At 50.3% G+C, this 17,367-nt stretch overlaps 2 protein-coding genes across 3 annotated transcripts in view; one reads left to right on the plus strand and one right to left on the minus strand.

Moving 5' to 3' along the window:
- LOC310812756 (toll-like receptor 2 type-2) overlaps window positions 1-5,242 on the plus strand; it is a gene marked incomplete at its 5' end in the record, with an annotated part of 6,599 nt that extends 1,357 nt beyond the window's left edge. Inside the window, 5 exons of the mRNA XM_083681453.1 lie at window positions 225-489; window positions 1,009-1,224; window positions 1,496-1,810; window positions 2,250-3,073; window positions 3,330-5,242. Of these exons, the coding sequence (XP_083537579.1) occupies window positions 225-489; window positions 1,009-1,224; window positions 1,496-1,810; window positions 2,250-3,073; window positions 3,330-3,552 (1,843 nt within the window). The 3' untranslated portion in view covers window positions 3,553-5,242. The remainder of the gene's footprint in view (window positions 1-224; window positions 490-1,008; window positions 1,225-1,495; window positions 1,811-2,249; window positions 3,074-3,329) is intronic.
- Window positions 5,243-5,827: 585 nt separating this feature from the next.
- rnf175 (ring finger protein 175) lies at window positions 5,828-13,483 on the minus strand. 2 transcript variants are annotated; one of them, XM_083679867.1, is made up of 9 exons: window positions 13,370-13,483; window positions 12,766-12,806; window positions 11,773-11,914; window positions 11,499-11,653; window positions 11,197-11,304; window positions 10,522-10,642; window positions 9,787-9,920; window positions 8,778-8,879; window positions 5,828-8,298 (listed from the first exon to the last, which is right to left on the minus strand). In XM_083679867.1, exons 1-9 carry the CDS (start codon window positions 13,388-13,390, stop codon window positions 8,178-8,180), a joined length of 945 nt encoding a protein of 314 aa, XP_083535993.1. In that variant the 5' UTR covers window positions 13,391-13,483; the 3' UTR covers window positions 5,828-8,177. The 2 variants fall into 2 exon arrangements, with proteins under 2 accessions (XP_083535993.1, XP_083535994.1); XM_083679868.1 differs by having other exon boundaries at window positions 12,766-12,803; window positions 13,370-13,438.
- Between the last annotated feature and the right edge of the window lie 3,884 nt (window positions 13,484-17,367).

Here is a 17,367-nt window from a genome sequence, read left to right on the forward strand (position 1 = left end):
TGTACTATAATTTAATCTAATCTAATCTAATCTACTCAAATCTACCCTACTCTACTCTACTCTACTCTACTCCTACTCTACTCTACCCTATCCTACTCTACTCTACTTCTACTCTACTCTACCCTACCCTATCCTATCCTACTCTACTCCTACTCTACCCTACCCTATCCTATCCTACTCTACTCTACTCTACTCTAATCTAATCTAATCTACCCTAATCTCAGGTACGACCCGGGGAGTCTGGCAGACGTCTGGCCCATAGGGGTCGTGACCCTGAGCCTGCGGAGGGCGTTCCAGGAGGACCTAGCGATGGCGTCGGCCGTGCTCCGGGACGTGTCGTACCCCGACACCTCGCTGGTGCTCAGCGACCTCTCCCTGACCGGGAACACCTCCTATCTGCCCTTCATCGAGACCAGGATCAAACGCGTGCGCTCCATGACCTTCCGGAACATTTCCCTCTCGGACGAGTGGGTCATCAACTTCCTGAAGGTGAAAACATTTAGGAAAAACAAACAAGCACAGCCCCAAATGTAGACAAGGTGGGCTAATGTTTCTGTCCAGACCAGACCCAGACCCAGACCAGACCAGACCAGACCAGACCAGACCCAGACCAGACCAGACCCAGACCAGACCCAAACTGAACCGCTTCTAACATTAGAAATATGATGATCAGATGCAAAAGCATCACTTCCCCTCTCCCACTCTCTCTCTTTTGAGCCCTGTCTCTCTTTCTCCCCCCCACTCTCTCCCTTCTCTACCTACCCCCCTCTCTCTTTCTCTCCCTGCCTTCTCTCTATACCCCCTCCTCTCTCTCCTTTCTCTCTCTCTCTCTCTCTCTCTCTCTCTCTCTCTCTCTCTCTATCTATCTATCTTTTACCCATTTGAGTGCACTAGCAGCTCTGACTTCTCTCCGTTTCCTGCAGGTGGCCACAGTGCTAATTCCTCTCTTCTATTCCTAATCCCTTCTTCTCTTCCATCCCTCCTTCTCTCCACCCCCCTGTGATGTAGGTGACAGACGGCGCCCCCCTGGCATTCCTGGGTCTGGAGGATGTGGCGTTCACGGGCCAGGGGGCGTGGGCGAAGGCCGGGAGGACCCATCACGAGAGTCTGGACACCGTGGTCTTGAGGAACATCCGGGTCCTGGATGTTTACAAGTTCAGCTCCCTCCTCCAGCTCTTCTTCCTGCTGCCGTACCCCCGACAAGTCTCTGTCATCGGCAGCAAGGTTGGTCAGTGTGTGTGTGTGCGTGCGTGTGTGTGTGTGTGTGTGTGTGTGTGTGTGAGAGAGAGTGTGTGAGAGTGTGTGTGTGTGTGTGAGAGAGAGTGTGTGTGTGTGTGTGTGTGTGTGTGTGTGTGTGCGTGCGTGCGTGCGTGTGTGTTGGCTCCTGCTGCAGTAGCTAACCCCGAGAGTTCTTCGTCATCGACCGCAAGGGCCCGTCCTCCCCGAATTCCTACCTCCACCAGCCTCCCCTGACGTTCCAGGTGTGTGTGTCTAGGTGTTTGTGATGCCGTGCGTCACCTCCCACCTGCTGGTCAGCCTGCAGTACCTGGACCTGAGCAGCAACCTGCTGACGGACCTCACCATGACGGAGTCTCTGTGCGGAGGTCACGGAACCCTCCAGGAGCTCCGGGTTCTGAACGTGAGTGGCAACGCCCTCAAGTCCCTGTCCCTGATGACCCGGCTGGTGGCCCGGCTGGCCAGGCTCACACACCTGGACCTCAGCCACAACGCCTACGCCTCCATGCCTGACTGGTGCTCCTGGCCCCCCTCCCTCAGGTTCCTCAATGTGTCCTGGGCTAAGCTGAGGAAGGTAACACACACACACACGCATATGCAGGCAAGCACACACACTCACACACAGATGCACGCACAACCACACACACATGTAGGCTTGCACACACACACACACGCGCGCGGGCATGCACGCACACATGCAGGCATGCACACACACACACGCAGGCATGCACACACACACACACGCAGGCATGCACACACGCACACAGACCTACGCCTGCACACACACATGCACACGCACACGCACAGGCACACTAACCCTTACATGAGAGACACATGTTAAACACTGTACATAGATCCTTCAGTCTTCAAACCCCATGTTGGTTTTGAACTGATGAAATTGTGTTTGTTTAAAGAATTTCCTTGGATTCTATTCTATTCTGTTAAAGGACCTGATGTACTCCTCCCTCCCCCACCCCCTACCCCCCACCCCCCACCCCCCAACCCCCCCCCAGGTGACCCCCTGTCTGCCTGTGAGCCTGGAGGTGTTGGACCTCAGTCATAACGACCTGGCAGCCTTCCACGTGGCTCTGCCTGGCCTGAGACAGCTGCTCCTGTCTGGGAACAAGTTCCTGCGTCTGCCCCCTGGCTGGCTTTTCCCCAGCCTGGAGGTCCTGTCTATCCAGAGCAACACCCTCAACATGTTCACCCCAGCGGACCTACAGCAGTACCGCCGGCTGGCCCGCCTCCAGGCCGGCAGGAACAAGTTTGTATGTTCCTGTGAGTTTGTGTGGTTCCTGGGAGGGGCGGTAGGGGGCGCCGTGGCGGTGCGGGGCGTGGAGGGAGGGGTGGAGCTGACAGACGGGCTGGAGAGCTACATCTGCGACTCGCCGCTCGCCCTCCAGGGTCAGAGGGCGGGCCGCGTCCGTCTCCCCGCGGTCCACTGCCACCGCATCCTCGTCGTCTCCGTGCTCTGCGGAACTGCGCTCCTGACGGGAATCCTGACGGGAATTCTCCTGTGGAAGCTGCACGCCGTTTGGTACCTGAGGATGATGTGGGCGTGGCTCGGTGCCAAACGGAGTTCCGTGGCACGCCGCGAGGCCCGGGAGGAGTTCGGCTACGACGCGTTCGTGTCGTACAGTGAGCGCGACGCAAGATGGGTGGAGGAATTCCTGGTTCTGGAGCTGGAGGACTCCCAGCCTCCTCTCTCCCTGTGCCTCCACAAACGGGACTTCCTGCCGGGCCAGTGGATCCTGGACAACATCATCAACGCCATGGAGAACAGCCGCCGGACGCTCTTCATCCTCTCGCAGCACTTCGTACACTCTGATTGGTGCAGGTGGGCCGACGTACATCCACTTTTTATTTCATGTTTTTTAATATTGTTATTGTTCTTATTTCAGAGGTGGCTTACCTGTCGTATACACATACAGTAAGCTTGGACCAGCTGGACTAACCTGTGTCCTCTTATCTGGTCCCAGGTACGAGCTGGACTAACCTGTGTCCTCTTGTGTCCCAGGTACGAGCTGGACTAACCTGTGTCCTCTTGTGTCCCAGGTACGAGCTGGACTAACCTGTGTCCTCTTGTGTCCCAGGTACGAGCTGGACTTCTCCCACTTCCAGCTGTTTGACGGGAGAGAGGACACGGCCATCCTGGTGCTCCTGGAGCCCATCTCCCAGGCCGACGTTCCCAGGCGCTTCTGCAAACTCCGGAAGTTCATGAGCTCCCGGACCTACCTGGAGTGGCCGGAGGACGAGGAGAGGAGGCCCGAGTTCTGGAACAACCTCCGGCTGGCCATTAGGGGGGAGGAGCCCTGATGGAACCGGAAGTTTGTTTGGGAATGCTGGTCCCGGTGGTTCTACGTAGAACCAAGAAAAGTTCGTCAGATGAGAGAGGTTCTAAATGGAACTCTGTCCCTCACGAGGAACCCTTCTAGAACCTGTTTCTCTAATAGTGTAGACCAGAGTGGTACAGTTTAGTATACTGTGTAGTATTCACCAAATTCTCCCATGTCACCCCCCTCCTCCACACCCTTCACTGGCTCCCAGTAGCAGCTCGTATCAGATCCAAGACCCTGGTGCCTACAGAGAGGTAAAGGGAACAGCCCCTGCCTACTTACCCCAAACCCCGGCCCGATCACTCCTACTTACCCCAAACCCCGGCCCGATCACTCCTACTTACCCCAAACCCCGGCCCGATCACTCCTGGCACCGCCGGCTCTACAAGGACGTTGTCTTCCTTTCTCTGGCACTGTGACTGCTGATGGCACTAGTTCTTATGGAAGGTTTTACTGACGGTGACTGTGATGTGTAGTTGATTCACCTACTTAGACAAATGTACATGTTGTAAGTCGCTTTAGATAAAAGTGTTTGCTAAATTACTTAAATGCATTCCTTATAGAACTCTCTGATGTCGATTCTAGATTCCTTGATCACTGCACCCTTTATCAGGAAGCAGGACGGCCATCTTTAACTGTAAGACAATGCACATTTGTATATGTTGTGTATAAGGCCATTCTAGGGCAGTTGCTGTCTTACATAAGCACCTTACTCACCCTACCCAGACACGCTCAGTACAGACCTGTATCTTATAGCCTCCAGTAACGTCCCAAACAAACAAACTGAATTTAGTAAAAGTACTTTTAGCTATGCTGCTGCTTCATCAACATTTTCCCAAATTATTTGAAACTTGACCATTTTATTTCGACTGATGATTTTTTTTAAATCCCAGATTGGAGGGCTGTTTAACATGGAGTGCACGTGTTTTTAACCCTTTATCACTAGGAAGCCAGCTCTTTTTAAGTTATTGTATGCGCTTTGCACTGTTTTCTTTACCAAGAAATGTATATACTACACAATATGTTACATACTGTGTTGTGTCTTTTGTATCAGTATAACTTTATGGATTCTGCCTTCTTGGCTCAATTGTGACAGAGATGAACATCTCAATGTGACTTCTCTGGTTTAATAAAGAATAAATAAAACAAATAAAACATGTAGATGATAGTACAGTGCCAGCTCTGGTAAATAAAATACATTTCTGGACACAGTCTGAGTGTATTTTTGTATTATTGTAACACACAGTACGTCTGTCATATCATCATTTGTGTCTTAACTTAAATCCTTCATTTGAAAAAAAGCTCCTAACTGTCCTCTGAGCTTAAATCTACTGTTGACAATAAAGCTGTGATGTTAGCAGGTCCTCTGACCTTCCATTCTAGAACACCCCCATGAAGCTGTGATGTTAGCAGGTCCTCTGACCTTCCATTCTAGAACACCCCCATGAAGCTGTGATGTTAGCAGGTCCTCTGACCTTCCATTCTAGAACACCCCCATGAAGCTGTGATGTTAGTAGGTCCTACAACCTTCCATTCTAGAACACCACCATGAAGCTGTGATGTTAGTAGGTCCTACAACCTTCCATTCTAGAACACCACCATGAAGCTGTGATGTTAGCAGGTCCTCTGACCTTCCATTCTAGAACACCCCCATGAAGCTGTGATGTTAGTAGGTCCTACAACCTTCCATTCTAGAACACCCCCATGAAGCTGTGATGTTAGCAGGTCCTCTGACCTTCCATTCTAGAACACCCCCATGAAGCTGTGATGTTAGTAGGTCCTACAACCTTCCATTCTAGAACACCCCCATGAAGCTGTGATGTTAGCAGGTCCTCTGGCCTTCCATTCTAGAACACCACCATGAAGCTGTGATGTTAGCAGGTCCTCTGACCTTCCATTCTAGAACACCCCCATGAAGCTGTGATGTTAGTAGGTCCTACAACCTTCCATTCTAGAACACCACCATGAAGCTGTGATGTTAACATGTCCTACAACCTTCCATTCTAGAACACCCCCATGAAGCTATGATGTTAGCAGGTCCTCTGACCTTCCATTCTAGAACACCCCCATGAAGCTGTGATGTTAGCAGGTCCTCTGGCCTTCCATTCTAGAACACCACCATAAAGCTGTGATGTTAGCAGGTCCTACAACCTTCCATTCTAGACACAGTTTTATAAATCTGTCTTTAATCAACATTAGGATGAACAGCAGTTTCCCAGTGACACCCCACCCCCACCCCCACCCTCCCGCACGCACACAATATTTGGCAACACCACAATGTTTTCTTGTGTTTTGGAGTGCTGAGGCAGAATGTGAACATCATCACAAAGCTCTGTTGACTATAAAAAGACAAAGGTTATGGCTTGATCATTATGACAACCTAAATGTAGCATACATGTGATTTGACTGATGGCAATAAACACACATTGTGACAGGGCAGGCTGACGTGTAAAACCCAGTTGCAGTCTGAATTCAACTCATGTAATTTTTGCTAAAGCATTGATATTCAAGAACAGTCAACGCTCGGTGGACATAATCCCTTGTACAGTACCAGTACCAGTATACAGTACCAGTCAAAAGTTTGGACACACCTTGCCAAGAGTGTGCAAAGCTGTCATCAAACCAAAAGGTGGCTACTTTGAAGAATCTAAAATATAAAACATATTCTGGTTTGTTTAACACTTTTCTGTTTACTACATAATTCTATATGTGTTCCTTCATAGTTTTGATGTCTTCGATATTAATCTACAATGTAGAAAATAATAAAAAATAAAGAAAAAACATTGAATGAGAAGGTGTGTCCAAACTTTTGACTGATACTGTATATACAGATGACCACGGCCTAGTATCTCAAAACATTTAACACATTATTTTTTTCGATGCAGGATCAGATAGGGGAAATAAGACAGATCTGATCCTGGATAGCAAAAAAAAAAAAAAAAAAACGGGATCACTCTAATGTAGATACAACGTTTTGAAATACTGGGCGGTGTGACTTCCTTGTGAAATGGGACATATGCTCTTAAACACACAGGCAGGTATTGTTCTGTGGCAGGTAATATAACAATCTGAATATCACAAGATTGAGACAGTATGAAAACGGCTGTTTCTACTTCTGCATGGTCCTCAGCTGTGAGGGACATTCCTCTCTGACACACAGACCAGTCATCCCTGTTACAGACCAGTCATCTCTGTTACACAGACCAGTCATCCCTGTTACAGACCAGTCATCTCTGTTACACAGACCAGTCATCTCTGTTACACAGACCAGTCATCTCTGTTACACAGACCAGTCATCCCTGTTACATAGACCAGTCATCTCTGTTACATAGACCAGTCATCTCTGACACACAGACCAGTCATCTGATACATAGACCAGTCATCTCTGTTACATAGACCAGTCATCCCTGTTACATAGACCAGTCATCCCTGTTACATAGACCAGTCATCCCTGTTACATAGACCAGTCATCTCTGTTACATAGACCAGTCATCTGATACATAGACCAGTCATCTCTGTTACATAGACCAGTCATCTCTGATACATAGACCAGTCATCCCTGTTACATAGACCAGTCATCCCTGTTACATAGACCAGTCATCTCTGTTACATAGACCAGTCATCTGATACATAGACCAGTCATCTCTGTTACATAGACCAGTCATCTGATACATAGACCAGTCATCTCTGTTACATAGACCAGTCATCTGATACATAGACCAGTCATCTCTGTTACATAGACCAGTCATCTCTGATACATAGACCAGTCATCCCTGTTACATAGACCAGTCATCTCTGTTACATAGACCAGTCATCTGATACACAGACCAGTCATCTCTGATACATAGACCAGTCATCCCTGTTACATAGACCAGTCATCCCTGGTACATAGACCAGTCATCTGATACACAGACCAGTCATCTCTGGTACATAGACATGTCCATACTTGAAGGTTTCAGCCACATCACTATGGTAAAATAGTTGTTGTAGCATAGATGCTACCCCATAAAGGCTATCACAACTGAACAATCAAAGTGTTTCTAAACTAAGCAGCTCCTGTGTGTTGGAGTAGACTACTGGTGCACTATGGAGTAGACTACTGGTGCACTATGGAGTAGACTACTGGTGCACTATGGAGTAGACTACTGGTGCACTATGGAGTAGACTACTGCTGCACTATGGAGTAGACTACTGGTGCACTATGGAGTAGACTACTGGTGCACTATGGAGTAGACTACTGGTGCACTATGGAGGGCGGTAATCTTGGCGGAGTAGCGGAGTGCAAACTGTTAAACAAACTAAAAATCGTACAAAAGCATCATCATTAATATCATCGTCACCCACTCTTTTTATAATAAAGTACAGAATTTACAGGTAATAAATACAATAGTACATAAATACATGCATTGGGCGTTCTAGAACACACAGAGGTCCATTAGGTTCTAGAACAAACAGAGTTCAATCACGTTCTAGAACACACAGAGTTCCATCACGTTCTAGAACACACAGAGTTCCATCACGTTCTAGAACACGCAGAGTTCCATCACGTTCTAGAACACAGGTTCCGGAACGTGACGAGGTGTTCTGTGGTTGATCTCCGGAGTTCTATTCCAGGCCCAAGGAGAAGTTGATTCCGTGGACGATGCCGATGATGATGGGTTGCCAAGCAACGAGGTACCTGAGCCAGTCCAGCAGCTGTCCGTACAGAACATGTGTCCTCTCCCAACTGGGGAAGAAATTAAGGAGCACACCAGTCAGAGGAGAAACTGTCCCCAAGAAAGGATTAGGCAGCCAAGCTTCCTCAAAACTGAGCAGATGAAAGAGGAGAGGAGAAGAGAGGAGAGGAGAGGAGAGGAGAGGAGAGGAGAGGAGAGGAGAGGAGATGGGGAGAGGAGAGGAGATGGGGAGAGGAGAGGAGAGGAGAGGAGATGGGGAGAGGAAAGAGGAGGAGAGGAGAGGAGGAGAGGAGAGGAGGAGAGGAGAGGACAGGAGGAGAGAGAGGAGATGGGGAGAGGAAAGAGGAGAGGAGGAGACAAGGAGAGGAAAGAGAAGAGATGAGGACAGGAGACAAGGAGAGGAGAAAAGGAGACGAGGAGAGGAGACAAGCAGAGGAAAGAGAGGAGAGGAAAGAGGAGAGGAAACGAGGAGAGAAGACGAGGAGAGAGAGGAGGTCTGCAGCTCAAGGCTCAGCCAATCAAAGGATACGGATTGTTCATCATCCTCTTGAGGTCCACCTTCTCGTTGCAGTACGGGCACGTCTGCTTCTTACCCACAATGCACCAGCCTCGAATACAGAACTCATGGAATCTGGAGTCAGGTCAAGGCACAACCACGGTTGAGGACCTGACAGTTTCCATTATAACACACACGCACACGCACACGCACACACACACACCACGGTTGAGGAGCTGACAGTTTCCATTATAACACACACACACACACACACACGCACACACACACGCACACGCACACGCACACGCACACACACTCGCACACACACTCGCACACACACTCACACACCACGGTTGAGGAGCTGACAATTACCAATTTATTTACTCTAAGTGTTAGTTAGCATTTAGACCTGTTATGTTAAAGGTCAGTTGGATGCATTCAAATCAAACACACTTCAAATACACTGAACAAAGGTGATCTGACGATCCAAGACAACAGAGACACCGATTGGACGATCCAAGACAACAGAGACAATGATTGGACGATCCAAGACAACAGAGACACCGATTGGACGATCCAAGACAACAGAGACACCGATTGGACGATCCACGACTGCAAAGCAACTTACGATAAGCAAGTTTTTCTAAAGTAAGTGAATCAACTGAACATCAAGTATCAGTAAGTAAAACCGTCGATTAGAACAAGTGCAATCAGCAGTCACTGTGTCTTCTGCTGGAGGGAGGACAACTACTCTGTACTCTGAATGGAGACTCTCCACTCAGAACGCCATCTTGATCTGGGAGACGTCCCCTCCGCCACAGTGGGTATATTTAGCCTCGTCACTCCCCCCTCCCCCTGGTACATGGCTCTCAGAGGGGCTGGATCCAGGTCAGTATGTCTGTAGGGGATACACACCGTTAAGAGACCGGGGGAGGGGGGTTGACTTCGCTAATTCCATTCCACACCTTCATTTTCACTCTCTCACTCACTCACTCACACACACACACACACACACACACACACACAGTGTGTTGCAGGATACATGTGGTTGCAGGAGAGCTGGTAGGTGTCCTCTATGATGCCCTCCTCATCCACATCCACCAGGATCCTCTGACCACACACAGCACAGATGTCATCAGTCAGACTCCTGGACGGCATCCCTCCTACACTATAGTACTGGAACACACACACACACACACACACACCATACACACACACCATACACACCATACACGCCATACACGCCATACACACACACACACACACACACACACACACACACACACACACACACACACACACACACACACACACACACACACACACACACACACACACACACACACCATACACACACACACACCATATACACACACGCACACACACCATATACACACACGCACACACACCATACACACCATACATACACACCATACACACACACACCATATACACACACACACAGTACTGAAAAACACACCATTTACAGTAGTGCACCACAGAACATCAAGGTTGATCAATACTGAAAAACATGAATCTGATTATACAGGTTGAAGTACTGAAACTGTTAATAAACAGCAGAGGATAATAATCTCTGAGTTATAGTGAGTTAATAAACTGTTAATAAAACAGCATAGGATAATAATCTCTGAGTTATAGTGAGTTAATAAACTGTTAATAAAACAGCAGAGGATAATAATCTCTGAGTTATAGTGAGTTAATAAACTGTTAATAAAACAGCATAGGATAATAATCTCTGAGTTATAGTGAGTTCTACCCCAATGGTTGAGGCCATGTAGTCCGAGCAGATCTCAGCAAAGTCACGTCCCATGACCCCGTAGTACAGACCATAGAACAACATGATCACACCCACATCCATAGAGTCCTCTGCCTTGATCCTGCAGAGGAGGGGAGGGGGGGGGAGAAGGGGGAGAGGGAGGAGGGAGCGAGAGAGTCAGTTCACATGGTACTTCTTGCTATCTAAATTCAGATTTGTTGCAGTTTGATTCAGTGAAGTTCATTTGAGCCCAGCAGAACAGAACAGCCTGACTCTTCAACGACTCCTGTGTGACTCTTGTTGGACTAACAAACGACTCTTGTTGGACATAAACAACTCTTAAACGACTCTTGTTGGACATAAACAACTCTTAAACGACTCTTGTTGGACATAAACAACTCTTAAACGACTCTTGTTGGACATAAACAACTCTTAAACGACTCCTGTGTGACTCTTGTTGGACATTAACAGCCCTTGTTAAGACTAAAGGAGACTAAAGGGGGGGGGGGGGGGGGGGGGGATACATTTAAAGGTTTAACCCTCCAAAGATAAAATCTTTCAGACATTTTTACACATGATTTTTTTTCCCTCCCCAGGTTGAAGACCTTGCCTTGCGTGCACCCAGCGCCCACTCTGACCTGAAGAAGACATGGTGAACACCCAGCGCCCTCTGACCTGAAGAAGACATTGAAGCCGAACATGGTGAACATGATGGCCAGGTAGCCAATCACTCCCACAGCATAGCTCAGCTTGTAGATCAGCAGGAACCACTTATAGACCATTCTGTCAGAGAGAGGGGGGGGGGGGGGGGAGGGAAGATCCCATTTGTTAGATGTCTTACAAAAGAGGGGCCTAACACACACACACACAGACGCACACAGACGCACACACAGACGCGCACACAGACGCACACACAGACGCGCACACACACACACACACGCACACACAGGCGCACACACACACACACACACACACACCTGGGAGTCCGACAGGACAGGGGTTTGCGTGTGGCTCTGAAGATGACATAGCTGGTGATGGCTGAGAACGTCCCCCACATGGACAGGAACCTCCACCAGCACAGCCTGATGGTGAAGTACAGAGGCACCACCCACATCTGCAGCAGGGTCACCAACTACACCAGGACACAGGGTTAGGTCCACACACACACGCACGCACGCACGCACACACACACAGGCATGCACGCACGCACGCACGCACGCATGCACGCACGCACGCAGGCCCAGGACTCACGTTGTAGGAGCGGTTGTGTCTCTGCTTCCACTGGACCAGGACGATCTGGGCCACCACCAAGGTGGCGATGAGGATCAGCACCATCTCTGCATGCATGGCCTCATGGCCCCGGTGCTTCACGTGCAGACGCTCATGCTGCACCCTGGGGGGGGGGGGGGTGTATGGTGTGTGTGTGTGTGTGTGTGTGTGTATGGTGTGTGTGTGTATGGTGTGTGTGTGTGTGTGTGTGTGTATGGTGTGTGTGTGTACGGTGTGTGTGTGTATGGTGTGTATGTGTATGGTGTGTATGTGGGGGGGAGATATTGTCAGACAGACAATGAGTAAGAGACAAAATGGGTTGAGAGTTTCAGGAGGAGGTGACAGAAGATGGGGGGGGGACGGGACGGCGGGGGACAGAGGAAGTGTGGGGGACGACGACAGAGGAGGTGGGGGGGGACGACGACGACAGAGGAGGTGGGGGGGGGGGGCAGAGGAGGTGGGGGGGGGGGGGGGCAGAGGAGGTGGTGGTGTTCTAGAATGATCTCTCTCTACCAGACATGTCTCTGCACCTCTCAGCCAATGAGCAGACAGAAACCACTCCCACCATCTCCGCTTCCTTCACGAGGGCTTGAGACCAATGAAAAGGCGGTTCCGTCAACCTCACAGTACACAGGGGAGGCCGGTGGAGGCAGAAATCAGAGGACGGGCTCATTGTAATACATGGAATGGAATGAGGAATGGTATCACACACACACACACACACGTAATGGTATTTGATACCATTACATGCGTGTTTGATACCATTCTTCATTCAATGCATTACAATGAGCCCGTCCTCTGATTTCTGCCTTCACCGGCCTCCCCTGTGTACTGTGAGGTTGGATTTCTGCTTCCACCAGCAGACAGTATAATCCAACCACTGCAGCATGAAGGGATGTCACCAATACAAGTAACTACAGGGACTTGGTGAAGTAAACAAATATCATCGCTTGCTTCTCCTGAATAAGAACTTACTTCCAGTTTTCTCTGTGAGTCATTTTCAAGAGATCCCCCTGCTGAGAGAGAGAGAGAGAGAGAGAGAGAGAGAGAGAGAGAGAGAGAGAGGAGAGATGGAAAAGAGAGGGATGGAGCAAAAAAAAAAGAGAGGGGAGATTGAATCCATGCTGTTACTGTATTAGGTACAATAGTTAGGCGACACAGTGAACACGTTTCACAAGTGGCTGAGTAGATGTGCGACACACGCATTCCGTTATTCATAAATACCGGTGGGTGTTTAATATGCAGTCTGGCAGGCAAGCGATCTACAGGGAGGAGGATAGGTGAGCAAGCAAGCTTTCAACTGTACACATCTCTCATGCAATGTAGATGACATCTAGATCATACACTGGGTAGACAGGGTAAATAGCTAGATAGTACAGTGAGGCTCATAAGCAGAGTGACGCGCACAAGGAAAACAGATCCCCTGTCTGCTGCCACGTTAACTGTTTGGCAGACACACACACTGTGCAATGCTTGCTAGCATTTTGCTAACCTCACGTACAGCGATTCTACAGTCCCTTAACTAAATCAACACTCATGTCCGTCACTAAGTAGAGGTTATATATGTGCAGTACTGTACCTGCGGTTGGACAAGAGCCATCCCCTCCCCAACTTGCCGTAGCTAGCCAGCTAGCTAATGACAGTTAGCTACCCACCGACAGGACAGCTGATGCATCCTTCACCGACAGCGGCGTGGCTAGCTAACGTAACCTACGTCATTTGCGTAAGACCGTTACGTTTAGGGTGTATCTCAACTGTCCTAAGTAGCGTCCTTTCCTTGTCCCCTCTCCTCTCCCAGCTCCCTACACGGTAGACTCTTTGGCGATACAGATTTGACCGAAGGATGTCAGAGACGAGTCTCCGTTGAGGACCCGATCGATGACGTGGTAAATCTGGTTTTACTGTTACAGTAGCGTGTCTGACAGATTAAACGGGCTTGTTCCATGACTGGCTTGAATAAATGGTATATCTATTTTTGGACTTTCAAATGAATAATATACAGGTTATTTCAACTGTCCTCCCTTATCAGAACCCAACATGTACATATATTGTGTAACTCCACTGTTTGTAAACATTGTGTTTGTAAACAAACACTGTATAGCTTCAAAAAGACCGTGTTGATCCCATGGAGCTCAGTCCTTGCATCCATAACTCTGTCTGTGACATTGAGACTGCATACATGTCCCCAACCCCATGCCTCAACAGAGTGGCGGGGAGAACGGTTTGTTGTTGATGGAATACCAGATTGCCCCTAAATGACTTGAAAGATAAACGGTGTGGTGAGGGAATGGACCAAATCAACATCAAATCAAATCGTAGCGTATTGGTCATATGCAAGGGATACAGGGTGTACATGGTGCAACACAATGATTACGGTGTAGGGCTCGTACAAAGACATCTCACAGAGCTGCGAAATATCATATCTTAATGGAGCTTATTTTCTTTCTATGGACTTATGAAGTAGTGTGTCTGTCATAGTTGGCAGGGATGAGGTTTACAGCCATGGTTACTGTGTGTGTGTGTGTGTCTGTCATAGTTGGCAGGGATGAGGTTTACAGCCATGGTTACTGTGTGTGTGTGTGTGTCTGTCATAGTTGGCAGGGATGAGGTCTACAGCCATGGCTACAGACACATGAATCTCTGCTGATGTTGAGGCAAGATAGGGCCTGGGCTGCTACCAACATTTGAAATGAAATCACCAAGTCTCTCATAGTTTTGATCATACTTTTTTATTAAAGCAATGCTGTAAAATGTGTGTGTGTGTTTGTGTGTGTGTGTATGTGTGTGTGTGTTTGTGTGTGTGTGTGTGTCTTGGAGGGTTACAGTGTGTGCAGATGTTGGGGGTGAAGGGGTGGGGTGCATGTCAAGGAAGGGTTGTGATGTGTGTGTGTGTGTGTGTGTGTGTGCATGTGTGCACATGTGTGTGTATATCAGTCACACACTTCTTTTCAGAGTGTAATGTTTGTCAAATTTCGGTTTCTTTTCCTCCTCTTTTCTTTCGGGCTCCTTCTCGAGCTCGACCTGCCACTTCAGGCCGTCCACCTGGTCCTTCCACTGGAACTGCAGCTGTTGCAGTTTATTGTCATTGAGCCACTGCTGATGTCGAAGGGCGACCAGGTCCCTCTTCAGAGAGTCCACCTCCACCCTGCTCCTCTCCTCAACCTCAGCTCTCCGCTGCTCCACCAGCAGCAGGCTAGCCCTAGCCTGGGCTCTCTCCTTCTCCCGCTGTTGCCTTCCTTCTTGGAACTTCACAGAAGGCTTTCTGGTCTTCTGCTCTAGTTCCAGCAAGTGATCCTGAGCCTGGGCCACCTCCTGCTTGGACAGCCCCCTGGTTGTCAGGGCATGCGTGTAGCGACAGTCTATCGGAATGTTTCTTTTACAGCCATCCATCTTGCTCTTCTTAGTAACATCCAGCAGGCTTGCCATGGCCAGGGTGAGCTCCCTCCCTGTCTGGGCTTGGCCTGCTAGGGCCAGCAGGTGGGAGGCTTTCAGGGAGGCCCTCTCCTTCTCCCACTGGTTCCTTTCATCCTGGAACTTCTCAGAATCCTCTTTGGTCTTCTGCTCCAGTTCCAGTATTGTAGCTCTGGTCAGGACCAGAGCCTCCTCTGCTGTTGCCTTTGCCAGCAGGGCCTCGCTGTTCTTGGTCTTTTGAGAGACCATCTCAATCTGGGAGGCCCTTATCCGGTCCTCTGCCTCCCTGTTGGTGTTTGTCATCTCCAGCAGGGTCACCCTGACCTGGGATAGTCTCCCATCCATGTCCCTCTGGTCAGCGAGGGCCTGACGCCACTCCTTCTGAAGCTCAATGTTATCCTGCTCCAGCTTGCGGAGTTTCCTCTGGAGGCCCCTCTCTCTCCCACTGCCCTCCATCACCTGCTTCATTGCTGTCTCCAGCTCTGTCTTCGCCAGAGCGCTCTGGGCCCTCTCTGCCTCCAGCTCAGCCTCTTTGGCCGCCAGAAGTGCCCTCCACTTGTCCTCCTCAGCCGCCCGCTGCTCCTCCAGACGCTCATACATCCGGATAAAGCGGGACTTTTTGACCGGCTGCTCTTCCTCCGAGTGGAGGGGTGGCTTCTCACCCTGGAGTGCCGCTTTTACCTCATGGGGGGCTGTCTTGATGTCCATGAGGGCTGCTTTATTTCCCTGGGGGGTCGCCTTGACGTTCAGGGGGGCTGCTTTATTGACCTGGTGGGATGCCTTGTTGTCCAGGGGGGCTGCCTTGTCGTCCTGGGTGACTGGATTTTCAACCAGGGAGGTTGGCTTCTCAACCAGAGAGGCTAGATTCTCACCCAGGGGGGCAGTCTTGATGTCCAGGGCTGTCTTGTCCTCCAGGGCTGTCTTGACCTCCAGGGGTGTCTTGTCCTCCAGGGCTGTCTTGTCCTCCAGGGCAGTCTTGTCATCCAGGGCTGTATTGACCTCCAGGGCTGTCTTGTCCTCCAGGGAGGCTGTCTTGTCCTCCAGGGCAGTCTTGTCATCCAGGGGTGTCTTGACCTCCAGGGAGGCTGTCTTGTCCTCCAGGGGTGTCTTGACCTTCAGGGTGGAAGCCTTCATTCCCTGGGGAGCTGGCATCACAGCCAGGGGGGCAGTTTTTACCTCCAGGGGGGCTGCCTTGATGTCCAAGGGGGCTGCTTTCTTAGCCAGGGGTGCTGCCTTCACAGCCAGGGGTGCTACCTTCGCTCCCTGGGGGGCTGTCCTCTCTGCCTTCCTATTGGCTGGCCTCTCCGCCCTCCTATTCACTGGTTTCTCCGCCCTCTTATTGGATTGCCTCTCTGCTCTCTGATTGGCCGGCCTCTGGGCCTGGTTTCTGACCTTGGGGGCTGCCTTGTCATCCTGGGTGACTGTATTTTCAACCAGGGAGGCTGGCTTCTTAACCAGGGAGTCTGGCTTCTCAACCAGGGAGTCTGGCTTCTCAACCAGGGAGGCTGGCTTCTTAACCAGGGAGTCTGGCTTCTCAACCAGGGAGGCATTCTTGATGTCCAGGGCTGTCTTTACCTCCAGGGCTGTCTTATCCTCCAGGGAGGCTGTCTTGTCCTCCAGGGGGGCAGCCTTGACCTCCAAGGGGGCAGCCTTCATTCCCTGGGGAGCTGGCATCACAGCCAGGGGGGCAGTTTTTACCTCCAGGGGGGCTGCCTTGATGTCCAAGGGGGCTGCTTTCTTAGCCAGAGGTGCTGCCTTAACAGCCAGGCGAGCTGTCTTCGCTCCCTGGGGGGCTGTCCTCTCCACCCTCCTATTGGCTGGCCTCTCCGCCCTCCTATTGGCTGGCCTCTCCGCCCTCCTATTGGCTGGCCTCTCCGCCCTCCTATTGGCTGGCCTCTCTGCTCTCTGATTGGCCGGCCTCTGGGCCTGGTTTCTGACCTTGGGGGCTGCCATTGCAACAGAAGCATATGAAGCCTTTCCTGCTTTCACCTCCACTGGGACAACCTGGAGCTCCAGGGGGGCTCCTTGCACTGCCTGGGTGGCTGGGCTCTTGACCTGGGGGGCTGGGCTCCTGGCATGGGGGGCTGCCCTCTTGGCCTGGGGGGCTGCCTTGTCATCCTGGGTGACTGGATTTTCAACCAGGGAGGCTGGCTTCTCAACCAGGGA

Source organism: Argentina silus (assembly GCF_951799395.1).
Source record: "Argentina silus genome assembly, chromosome: 1".
In the NCBI taxonomy this organism is placed as follows: Eukaryota; Metazoa; Chordata; class Actinopteri; order Argentiniformes; family Argentinidae; genus Argentina; species Argentina silus.

Excerpts from the sequence above, each read along its gene's own strand:
- rnf175 (XM_083679867.1), bottom strand. The coding sequence starts at position 13,390 with ATGGCTCTTGTCCAACCGCAG. Across the intron at positions 11,915-12,765 it reads ACTCACAGAGAAAACTGGAA|GGTGCAGCATGAGCGTCTGC; the intron begins GTAAGTTCTTAT and ends CCCCCCCCCCAG. Across the intron at positions 8,880-9,786 it reads CAGCTCTCCTGCAACCACAT|ATTCCATGAGTTCTGTATTC; the intron begins GTATCCTGCAAC and ends ACCTGACTCCAG.